Raw genomic sequence first — 12,132 nt, 5'->3', positions numbered from 1 at the left:
CAGGAAAGCTTTAAGAACATATACACTGATCAGGGCAAGGAAAGCACCTTGCTTTTCCTTTTGCGAGGGGGTGGGTGGGGAGAACTAACCAGCAGTGTAATGGCATGTGTGTGCTTGTGTACACTGAAGTGAGGAAGGTACAGAAGAAAAGATGACTCTCACAGCCCTCCTGGCCCTGCACCAGACCCACTCGCAGAGCGAGGGATGGGCGACATGGCTGCTTTCTTGGGCAGCAGAAGCCACCAAACAGCGGTTCCCAGGCTTCTTCCTCCCCAGCTACTCCTCCCCAGCCCTTGAGCAACACAGGAAGGGCAGTGCAGTTGCAATTTCCTGATTTCTGTTTACAACCCACAGGTCGAGAGCACCTGCAATCGATTACCATGTGTTTCGGGTGATATGCAAAGGCAAGTTTCTATTACCATATTTTCTGTTGTGGGGATTTTCCCTGTATGTGCCCCACTGCTCCATGCCAGGCAGGGCCTTCATTAGCTTGTCATGTGCTGCAGAGCTGGTTCACTAGAGCCATGCAGTGAGTAAATGGCTAACTCTACCCTCCAAACAGCCCTTTTTAAATTAAAAAGTCTGTTCTAATTAATTGCTTTTGGTCTGGCATCTGCCATCATTCAGAACCACCTAGGAAGGGGGTAGGAACAGGCAGGGAAATGAATTACGAAAAAAACAACCTCATTAAACTGCCAATTTTTGAATTCTTTTAATCAAACTTGAGATTGTCTCACCACAGTCAGCTAGAGCTGACCCCTCAGTTAAAGTGAATGTTGATATACAGGATATCCAACATTGGTTTATGATATGGACCAAGCGTGTGGTACGTGGGGCAGGAAACATGAGGTGTGGTACCACTGCCACACTGTTTGGGGACTTGCCAAGCACAAGGTCTGCCCAAGAGGCACAACCCCAGCTATAAAACATGACTGTCCTTTTGCACCTCTGCCTGTGAAGTACAGACCAGAATCAAGAGAAGGCCATGCCAAAGAGAAAGATGCAGTTGCCACTATGGCCAGACAAAATGTCTCAGTTTCATGGCAAGAGAACTGAGAAGTCTACTAAAAAAATCAGGCTTTTTTATTTGGTAGGCAAGACCTGCTCCACCTTAATGTACACAAACACCCTTCTGGAAATGCCTCACAGAGACACAGGAAGGGTAGTAAGAATAAGACCTAAAAAGTTCACTAAGATGAGTAAGATGATTCTATTGAAGTAACAAATGAAACACAGGGCACTCCCAATTCCTGTAACCCTGAAACAAGAGTGCACTTGTTCATATTTCCTCTTACCCTTCCTAAATTTGTTTGCTTTTAATTTTACTTACAACATAAGTAGAGGCTTAAGACATGCTGCTCCCAGACATAATAACATAACTGTTAACTAGCTGGTTATGGTTATCAGACATGTGGAAAAAATACATTGGTAATACACTCAAACAAAAATTTTTCTGTAAAATTTTCTGTTCATATTGTGAAAATGAATCCATGTTCATGGCTTACTGAAAATAAAAGATGAAGTGTCACTATTTTAAACAAAACACAGGACAGTACAGAGTCCAACTGTACAACAGTTTGTGGATGGGAGCCATAGAAAGCATATACTTCTTATTCAAGTTTAAAAATATTTCTGGTATTCCTTCCTCATTATCTTCATTATGGTCCAAAAGTCATTTCCCATGGGCTTCAACAGACCTGAGCTGACTTAGTTTTCCCAAATCACTTTTTTGCGGTTCCTTCCCTTCCACACCCTCCTAGACTTCTGCATTCCTGTCTTTTTAGGGAACGCCTTAATTGCATCCTGATATGCCAAGTATATATTTATTGTCACCAGCCTTCACCCCATGGTACCTTTCTTTTCTGGAGGGAAACTTCCCAAGAACATACAGATCTTGAGTTTGAAAGAGAGACAGGGAAGGAACATTGGTGACAAAGACGATATCCCAAAGCTCTCAAGAAGAAACCCACAGCAGTGATCCTCCTCTACCCCCAGCTTTCAACTCACCAACTCTTCCCTCTTTTATCTCACCTTGTTTCTGGGCTAAAAGCCTCCTGGCACTAGACTTTGAGACTTAACACAGGAAAATAATTTTAATAAACTCTGCTCCAGCACCAAAGAGCTCAAGAATGCACTGGGCAAGAGCTTAACTCCCTGAGTTGGAGGCCACTGCATGTACTTCAAAAGAAGAAGTTTCTCTTTCGGTGCTCAGCTAGCAATTCAAATGTCGCCCTTCTCCAACCAGCTTGGGTTTCGTAAGTACAACAATAAATTCCCATGATCTCATGCCACATCTATTGCCCAGAAACCAACAAGTAAATATGGCAAGTCAGCCATTTCATAAGCATTCTTTTGCACTGCATTATTTATGGAAAGGTTAAGCTTATCTAGAAGCATGACGTTTTAATCCAGAAGATATAATTAATATTTTTAAAAACTCTCTTCAAAATTATCCCATGATAGAAAATGTCCCTACCTAAAACTCGAGATCCAACATTAAAAAAAAAAATATTACATTTGGGATTTAAAAAAGACCACTACATAATCAGTGGGGTTTGCAGGAATAGTTGCAGTTATTTCTCCAATCATCCCAAAGGGAATAAAAGCAGAAATAATTTTTCTGTCAAAGGCAGAATGGGATAACAAACCTACAGGGAGCAGTCCTAGGACAAGCACTGCGAACACACTCAGGAAGGATTTTGCAGTGGGACGGTTAAATCAGTGTCATCTCCCAAGACTGAGAAAAGGGCTCCAGACTGTATTTCATGTGGCACTCATCAACTACATCTGGGTTCTGATCTCAAGCTGATTTCCAATGAGTATCAAATACCTATCAAAAGCTTATGAGCAGCTGACTAGTAACAATTTTTCTAATTCAGCTGAGAAGTGACTGAATAGTTGAAGGACTTCATATTGTTTATTGTTACTATTTCATTTTATATGCTCTTCTTAGTACATTAAAATATTTTAATTAAAGTAACCAAATATAGTAATTTGAAATATAATTCAAAGTCTCAGAATTTAGACCAGGAAACACAAACTGGAGTCTTTCCAACCAGAACCACAAGAGCTAAAGCAGGTCTCCATCACCCTACATAAAACAGCTGCCCCTGTGTTTGTGGTAACAGCTGCTCACTGGCTGCAATACAGCCGGATTGTATGGCTGCAGCACCAGTCCAGGGAGTGCTAATGGAGAAGGCAAATATATTAACATTTCAACTGGGCACACAAATGGTCTGTGCCAGCAGGAGGTGATGCAGCCATGCCTAAATGTTTGTGGGTACCTTCTCCGAACAGCTTATGCTGCTTTTAGGAGACTGCCGATGAAGAGGACGCATTGAGAAGGTTCATCTGTAACAGCTCCTTGCATGCGCTGTTACATCCTTCTGCAGTACATCTGGTACAGAGCCATTGCCGAAGACACAATACAAAGTGAATTGAAACACTCATCCCACACAGAACAGCCCATGGTTTTAACAGTTTAGATAAACCACGTTTATTTGTTTCCACTGAAGAGTGGTTGCTGTTTTGCTCATCAAGAACATGGAAAGAGAAGAACTTGTGTGAGAAACAAGTTCAAAGCAAGAACCAAATACATGTCAGTGTTCTAATACACCATAACAAGATAAAGGTTTACACTCTGTTTGAGCACATTTCTGGACAAACCTGTTACTAAGAATGGCCAGCCAAGTCAGCACTGCTGAACGTTTAGAAGGCATGTTTTTAACTCAGTCTCAGCTGCACCAAACTCGTTAAACCACGTGAGAAAACAAGGTGCTCAAACTCACTCAGTCAGCAGCAGATGAAGCCTCGGGGTACGGTGACCCAGCCCTCAAGCTGGGAGGGCAGGGATGCTGCTGCTTTATTGTCCAGCAGCTACTCCACAGGGCACTTCTCCTGCAGTTACACTGGGCAACTACCCTCTCCTTATCACACATCCAGACATGCCAGTGATGGATATAATGGAAAACCTAACAGCTTACTAAAAACCCTTTAGCTCATCTCAGGAAAAACTTGTTCATGAAGCTGCACCTTTATACTACTCCAAAGTTTTTTTCCCCACAGTAAAATAAACATCTGTTTCTGGGCAGTGGGAATATTTCCTTAAGGGCGCAAATTCTGTTTAGCCGAAGCTGTACAGGTAATTTTCTGGTGGTTTTGAATACAGCTGAATACCCACAATGGCTCCTACATGTTACCTCACACACTTCCAACCTTGCAAATTATCTCCTTCACTAAGCAGGTCTTAAATAAGGACCAGAGAGGAACAAAACTTATACTGTTGGATCTACTCAATTTAATAACAGTCTGTCCTACTAATGACAACTGATGACTTTTCAAATTAAAAAAAAAAAAAGCAATATCCTGCCAAATACTGACATTATTAAAAATAAGGAAGTCCACTGAATCAACATCCTCATAATTAAAGTGAAACAAGGGCAATTCAGCCATTCCATCTTACAACAGAACAGCATCATATGACTCAATGCTCAAAAAAACCCAACGTGACCCACCCCCAAATCACATGCTTTCATACATCCTGCAGAGAGGAACTGCCCAGTCACAGGATGCAGTGTTCTCTGGAAACAGATCATTTGTCTGGCTCTCAAAAAACTACAAGCCTCACTACTGTACAAAGATACCACATCACAAAATCCTGCTGTGTCACAAAATAAGTTTGAGTGGAGCTGATTCTAGGTAGACAAAAATTACTGTCTAGACTACACTTGTGAGACCAACCCCTTCACTTCTGACTGCATTTCTTCTCCTTGTAGATACAAATTTGGACTCATTCACACACGATCTTCCAAAATTCGAGGCACATCACAGGTACTGAGGAGGAGAACTTTACTATTTCAGTAACACCCTGAAAAGGTGAGAAAGGAAACCAAGGGATATCATGTTCTTGTTCAACACATCAGTAATTATGGATCAACATCTACTGGGTGGCAGCTGCAGGTGCCTCCCTTCATAACAGAGCGCCCTTGTCTTCCCGCTTCCCAGTCCATGCACCTACATAAGTTAAAAATGCAAATATCAAGAAGGGAAAAAAAGTACAAATAATGTATATTAAGACAGCACAGGAAGACAGGGATGGATATTGTGAAGAGATGCAGCGCACAGGTGACAAAGATGGGCAGTACTATCACATGTATCTGCAAGAATAAAAGATATCAGGAAGACCATTAGAACCACTGAGAGGGACATTAAACCACTGATGCAGGACATCCCCAAACCAGACAAGTTCATGTGCTGCACATGAAAATCACAGAAAAGGACAGCAGGATAACAGCTCTTCGTTAAAGAAACCTGGTTCTTGGTTTCACAGCAAAGCACTTCCCATCATCAGTCTGGCAAACTCAGACTCCTACAGCTTATATAAAAGCTGGGGGGAGAAAATCAACCTGTTTATAACAGAAGTTAAACATAAACTTCTATCTCTATCTGCTGACTACTAAACACACAACTAAATCCTAATGTAAAGTCAGAATGCCAGAGTGTTAAGAGTATGGCTCGCTGTGCTTCCTCACTCAGCCCTTCCAGCCACAGAGCAGAAATCCATGCTGGGGCTTCTGCACATGCACACAAATTCCAGAGTGGTAGAAGCATGAAACTGAAATGAGTCACTGCTGCCATCAGCAGTGTACAGCAGCAGTGAAGTTGTCAGTTTTTACAGCGGGAGGAAAATTAAACCACCCCAAATCTTAACTGCAAACAGGAATTTTACTTTTTGTCTGCTTAAAGGTCAGAACAAATTGGGACTACTGAAAACCAAACTCATGCTGAGCACCGGATTATGTTCCCATTACAAAAATCTTGCAACAGTTAAAGGTAATTCTTATTAATTAGACTTTAATGTAGCATTGACATTCTTTTTGTTGACCTTGAGTACTTCTCACAGAAATTACACTTCAATCACTTTTTTCAGTTGGAAATGGAAACACTGACCTATTCATATGAACAAGTGAAAACAAATCCAAGAAAAGTACTTGAAAACCTTGATAATAAGTAACTTCATGGAAAAGATTGCTAATCCACAACACAAAAATAATACTGATAATTTGCATTGAATAAGGCCATGTCTACACCAAGCATTTGCTGTTTATACCGAGACAAAAACACTGCATCAACGAATTCCTGTAATGATTTTGAAATAACCCCGCCACATCTTGGGAAAGGATCACACGCTGTGGGATTGTGTGTCCTTGAATTCTCCACTATGTGATGCATGGTGAGAAACACTCTCAACCTTCGGCTTTTGGGGACAAACTGCAAAACCAGCTCCATCTAAAACAGTAGTCTTGCTTCAAAGGATGTCCAAATGGGGCAAGAAACAGTAACAGAAAAGGAAGATCCTGGTAGGGAAATGAATCATTTGACCTTCACCTAGGTCTTGCCTTAGTCTCCAACAGAAGCTTCAGTTCAGCAGGATAAAATTTAATCTTGCATAAAGATTTTTGTCACTAATTATCTCACTGCACATTTTTGACACCAAGTTAAACTTCCAATCCCTTAACTCTCTGCCAGCCAGTTACATTTTGGACTTCCTGCATTTTGTCACATCAAGCGTGAAGAATTCAAAACTGACTGCAAATCAATTTATGCTGCCCTCTGTATCACTTAGCTCCCCTGGTTTATTCATCAACACCACTACCATTTGTTTTTTCCAATCAACAACTTCTAAATCCTAGTCTTCTGATGTGCATTAGGTAGGTTTGCACTGAACCATTTGTCATTTCTCCAGCTCACACAGCTGTTCTGAGTTCTGCATGGTACTTCTGCAGTGTGGAGAAAAAACTGCTGAAAATCAGGGTACTTACCTCAGATTTTAGTAGTGCAATTTGGCAGGTAGAAAAAGACCCCGAAGTGAGTGATTCAAAGAATATCATCTGCCCAGCATAGGAACAACTATCTTATTTTAGTTCCCTGCCTAGCTCGTGATAAAAAGTTCTCATTCAAAGGAGGTAACAGTAGAGTAAGACACATTTTACATCTAGACTCTGTTGGGGGTAATCCTGGATACATGCTGCTTAGTGGCAGCACACGACTTGTATCACTGTGCTGTAATACAGATCCAAGCAGTTCTTTAGTTATATTCAGTGACCTATTCACCTATTCAGTACCCAAGCTGGATATTTGCACTGTTATTCTTTTCAAGTACGTTCAACTCTGTTACCATCCAGATATGTCTGAACTCCAAGACAAACAGCATAAATATTTTATAGCTATAAAAAAATATCTTCAGAGATAAATGACAACAAAGAGAAAAATTTTGAAAGAGCTGACACTAATTTTTCAGGGGCCAAACTACAGTATCAGTCACTGTACTGACTAGTAGAGTCCCATTTCTCTAGAAATTAATCCCTGATGTCAACATTATTAAAAAGAGTATACCGAAAGACAAACTGAGGTGCATACCATCCTGCCTTCATCCCTCACCTGGAACACAACCACTTCCACCCCCAAAAACAAAGGGGCAGGTGCTCAGACAGTCACACTGTGAGCTGCTCTACAATAATGAACTTCACAAGGAGAAAACATACCCTTTACTGAAAATAAAACAAAACCAAACAAAAACCCCAAACCACCAAAAAAAAGGAAAGAAAAAAAACCCAAACAAAAAAAGAGATTACCTTCCAGACAGCTCACATTCCATGAATCCACTCAAAGGAATGGGGAAGGGATTGGAAAGCTGAGGTCAGGTTGTGGCAGTCCCATTTTAGATCAGTTTAGACTCCTGGAGCACCACACCCTAAGATTACTTCAGATGAAAAAAGCTGGAAAATGACCCACATCTTTTTATCACTTATTCTATTCTTTGTCAAATTGTTTTTTCATGGTACAATTTTTTTTCTTCCTTGAAAAACCGAACTCAGAGTAATAAGCAAGAAGTTCTCAACATAAATCACAAAATGTTAGTTCATGAAACTTCCTTAAGGATAGTGCTTATCATAAATCTGATTTCAGTTCCCAAAAATTAAGCAGTGGTTAAACAGAGCTTTCAAAATAATAACACTCAAATTATTAGAAGGAAAAGATGATATTTAGAAAACCAAGCTGTAAGATGAGAACAACAGAACTCCAACAAAAAGATGAACATAAAAACCATAATAAAACAGGCAAAAGTATTTTAAAAAGCAGCATACAGCTAATAGTTGAAATATTTTTTATTTTATGAGAAGAAACCACACAGCTAAATAACCAAAAGGGCTTGTAAAACAAGTCAGCTGCAAATACAGCCCCAAGAATGGATGCTAAAGCCCAGTACCAAGAAGTAAGGCAGTAATTGACCTTAGTACTCACTGCAGAGGAGATTGAAAAGTTCCCCAAAAGCTTATCATGATAGGATATATGTAAAGACCTGTGTTCAAGACCCAGGAAAAGAGGCTTTATAATAAGTCTAGAAAATGACCAATAAATCAGCAGGATATGAATGTATCAACCCAAGAGTTAAAAAGCACTGCTAAAACAGAACTGGTCAACTACTAACTGTGGTGTGGGACTACTGTGCCACTGGTGTAGAGCAGGGGGTCTGAAAGGACCAATTTCCACTCCAGGTACCATCTAAGGGCTAATCAACAAATACATTCAATGTCCTGACCTGGCAAACAGATAATAATAACAACAAAGTGTAAATTACTAGACCCAGGGCTAAATAAGATACATGGGAAGTAGTGCCTCCTATGTATTAGCATATATATATGTGTGTGTGTGTGTGTGTATGGGAGTAAAGTGTGGATAGAAGTAGCAGCGAATGTAGCACACATGGATTTTTCAAGCTCTCTCACAAAACACTTTTGTAAATTTAGTTTACTAGACAACGAAACAAAATGTGTGATAAAATTCAAGGTATGAATGTGCAAAATAAGACATGAGGAAAATAATTCCTCACTGTATTTACATAGCCAAGTATTTCAGTATAATTATTACCACTCAAAGCAAAAAAAAAATAGCAACAAAACAAAACAACAAAACCCACAAAGAAAATAGAGCTTGGAGTGACTATTGAAGATGAAAAACTACTCAGAAAGGAAACAAAATCAAAAGCACTCATCATTACAAATTTATGCTGCCTTTGTATTACAAATGGTGTCCTGCAGTCCTGATCATACATCTCAAATAAATAAAAATCCAACACAAAATATATAGAAAAAAGTGACCAATAAAGTCATGATTCTTTCCTCATACTAAGAATTATCATATAGATTAATATTTTCTCACTTAAAAAAAAGATAGTACAAATGAGACAAATTACATAGGTATGTAAGTCACTAAAGGCGTGAAGAAAATCAGTAATTCTTCCATATTGACGATTTCTGACAGCAGAAATGGTCAACGTTTAGAAAAAGAAGAAAGAAGGTTTTCCTCCATGCAGTATTTCATAAAATTGAATAGCTCATAGTCCAGGCATGGTGGTACATGAGCCAAGAAAATAAAAGCTGTCATATAAAGACTGCGCAAACTCATAGCAGACAGGTCCTTTAAAAGGCATGGAGATCTGACAGCCCAAGATGCAACCTCTGTTCAGGACCTCACTGACCTGCCTGATGTTGAAAGGACACGCTGTGTTTGTTTTGTTTCTATTACACTTCCTGGAGCATCCACCACTAAGCCCCATCCTTCCCAGGTCCCTGCAGCCACCAACTGCTGAGGTGTGCACAGAACCACAAATCCACCTCAGGTGCAGGAGAGGGCAGAGGTGCACCCTGGACACCTGTCAGAAACTGTGCTGAGAGATCTAAGCCAAGAAAGGAGACTTGGAGCAGTCCCTGCTGGCCTCACCGACTGGAGGCAGGACAAATATCTCTGAGAATGTGCAGCTGATTAATCACTGGAACAGTGTTTGGAGACTGTCTTTAGACAGTTCAGTTGTCAACTTGAATGTCAGCATCATCACATCTGAATCCTCACCCTGCATAGTGATGGACTCAGGGAAACCAACAGAACTTATCACAAGATCATTTTTGTACCTTTGATTTTCAAAACATGAGTTTTCATGTGGGGCCAGACAAAGCTTTTAAAGGAAACAAAAATTTTGCTGCTCCAGTGATGAGGAACTACGGTAGAGAGGAGAAAAAATGGAGCAAAGACAAGGATCCAAGAAGTGTGTAAAAAATGGGTCTTAAGGGCTAGACACGACCATTGCCTCTTGCAAGAGCCCATCTGCCATTTCAGTGACAAGCTTTTGCTTATCAAACAAAAGTCTGCAACTTCTTCATTGCAAAGCAGCTCAGACGCAAAACTGTTTACCGAAGTTAAATAAAGCAGCGGTTCTCCTCCAGTCAAGCTTTTCTAGAGGTCACTTTCAGCTCCAATGGCTTCGGGCTCTCTGGTGACTCTCCAGACAGAACTGTGAAGGGAAGCCATTTATATGATTTTGCCCAGTGAGGTTGTGCAGTCTCCCTCACTGGAGATAGTCCAGAACCGCCTGGATGCAATCCTGTGGAATATGATCCAGGATGACCCTGCAGGAGCATGGAGACTGGACCAGACGACCCACTGTGGTCCCTTCCTACCCGACGTATTTTGCGATTATCCCGCCTTAACAGAACGCGAACTCCTGTGAGGAAAACTCTTCAGCAGACCTCGAGAGTGAAGACAATGGTGTCTCCCTGCCTCCCCGCAGCGAGCAGTAACCCCAAACACGGCCCATCAGCGATGCCTTCAGCAAAAAGAGTGCTCTACCCCACTCCACACATCACCCATCACTAACCCCGGCAGAGGCGGGGGTGCCGTGCCTCCCCCCCCCCCCCCCCCCCCCGCTCCGTCGCAGTAGTCTCTCCCTCCTTCTTCCCTCTCTCCCCTCCCCTCCGCGGTTGCCGTGGTCGCGCCCTGCCCTCACCGTAGCGCTGCGGGCGCTGCGAGTGCCCCAGCGCCTCCAGCCCGCCCGGCCCCCACAGCAGCACCAGGGCCGGGACGAGCCACAGTCGAAGCCTCATGGTCCGGGCGCGGCTTCCTCCGGCACTGCGCGCCCGTTCGTTCGCATCCACTCGGGGCAGCTTCGCCTTCCGCCCGCTGCGCCGAGCCCGCCGCCCTCCTGGGCCCGCACCCGGAAGCGCGGCAGCTGCGCGCGGGGCATTGTGGGACGGGCGGGGCCGCCATCTTGAGCGGGGGGCGGTGCGGAGGGGAGGCACCGGCTCTGCTGTGGGGGCGTGAGGCGGTCAGTGCTGCCCTCATGGAGACATGGGATGGGGCAGAGCCTAAGGGATTACAGTGGGGCGTCTGCCCCAGCCTCCCTGCTCCTGCAGGGTCATGGTAAACCACATGGCACAGGATTGCATCCAGACGGTTCTTGAATATACTTAGGGAGGGAGACAACACGGCCTCTGGACAATCTGTTTCAGTGCTTGGTCACACACAATAAAGTTCTTTCTCATGTTCAGGTGGAACTTCCTGAGCATCCATTTCTGCCTGTTGCCTCTTTTCCTATTGCTTGGCACCACCAAGAGGAGTCTGGCTCCATTCTCTTGACACCTTCCCTTAAGATAGTTAAACACATTGATGAGGTCCCGTCTCAGCCATCTCTTGTGACTGAACAGGCCCAACTCTCTCAGCCTTTCCTTGTAAGAGAGATGCTCCAGTCCTGTAATCATCTTCGTAGCCTCTGCTGGACCTGCTTCAGGAGTTCCATGTTTCTCTTGCACTGAGGAGCCCAGAACTGGACACAGAACTCCAGATGTGCCTCACTAGGGCTGAATAGAGGGGCAGGATCACCTCCTCCCACCTGCTGGCAATGCTCTTCCTTGCTGAGGGCATGTGCTTTCTTGGGATATCCTCACCACAGCCCCCTCATGGTTTTCCCAGGGCGGGAACAGGCCTCTGGAAAGGGAGAAGGCTCTGAGTTCTGCAGCCCTCTCCGGGGACAGCATGGGGTGTGGACCTGCCTGGGCAGGACCCTGATGCTCTCAGGTCTTGCAGGCTGAGTGATGCCACTCACGGCTGCATTTGCAGCTTCTCCCCAGCCCATGTGAGTGACTGTACTCGGTGATTTACAAGGTTTTGTGTAGTTTCCTTAGCACAACTGAGGATTGTGGCACTTAGTACAAATAGTAAGTGATGGGTCCATGACTCAACTGTTCCCAAAGAGCATGCCTTATAACATAAGGCATAACAATATTACCTGCCTTATTG

At 43.0% G+C, this 12,132-nt stretch overlaps 1 protein-coding gene across 1 annotated transcript in view; it reads right to left on the bottom strand.

Annotated features, from left to right (window-relative positions):
- The window catches only part of ADAM17 (ADAM metallopeptidase domain 17), a 35,585-nt gene extending 24,522 nt beyond the window's left edge, over nt 1–11,063 (bottom strand). The window contains exon 1 of the mRNA XM_032104316.1: nt 10,844–11,063. Within this exon, the coding sequence (XP_031960207.1) occupies nt 10,844–10,940 (97 nt within the window). The 5' untranslated portion in view covers nt 10,941–11,063. The remainder of the gene's footprint in view (nt 1–10,843) is intronic.
- Between the last annotated feature and the right edge of the window lie 1,069 nt (nt 11,064–12,132).

Source organism: Corvus moneduloides, chromosome 3 (genome assembly GCF_009650955.1).
Source record: "Corvus moneduloides isolate bCorMon1 chromosome 3, bCorMon1.pri, whole genome shotgun sequence".
Lineage (NCBI taxonomy): Eukaryota > Metazoa > Chordata > Aves > Passeriformes > Corvidae > Corvus > Corvus moneduloides.
This window is presented reverse-complemented; position numbering and strand designations above follow the sequence as displayed.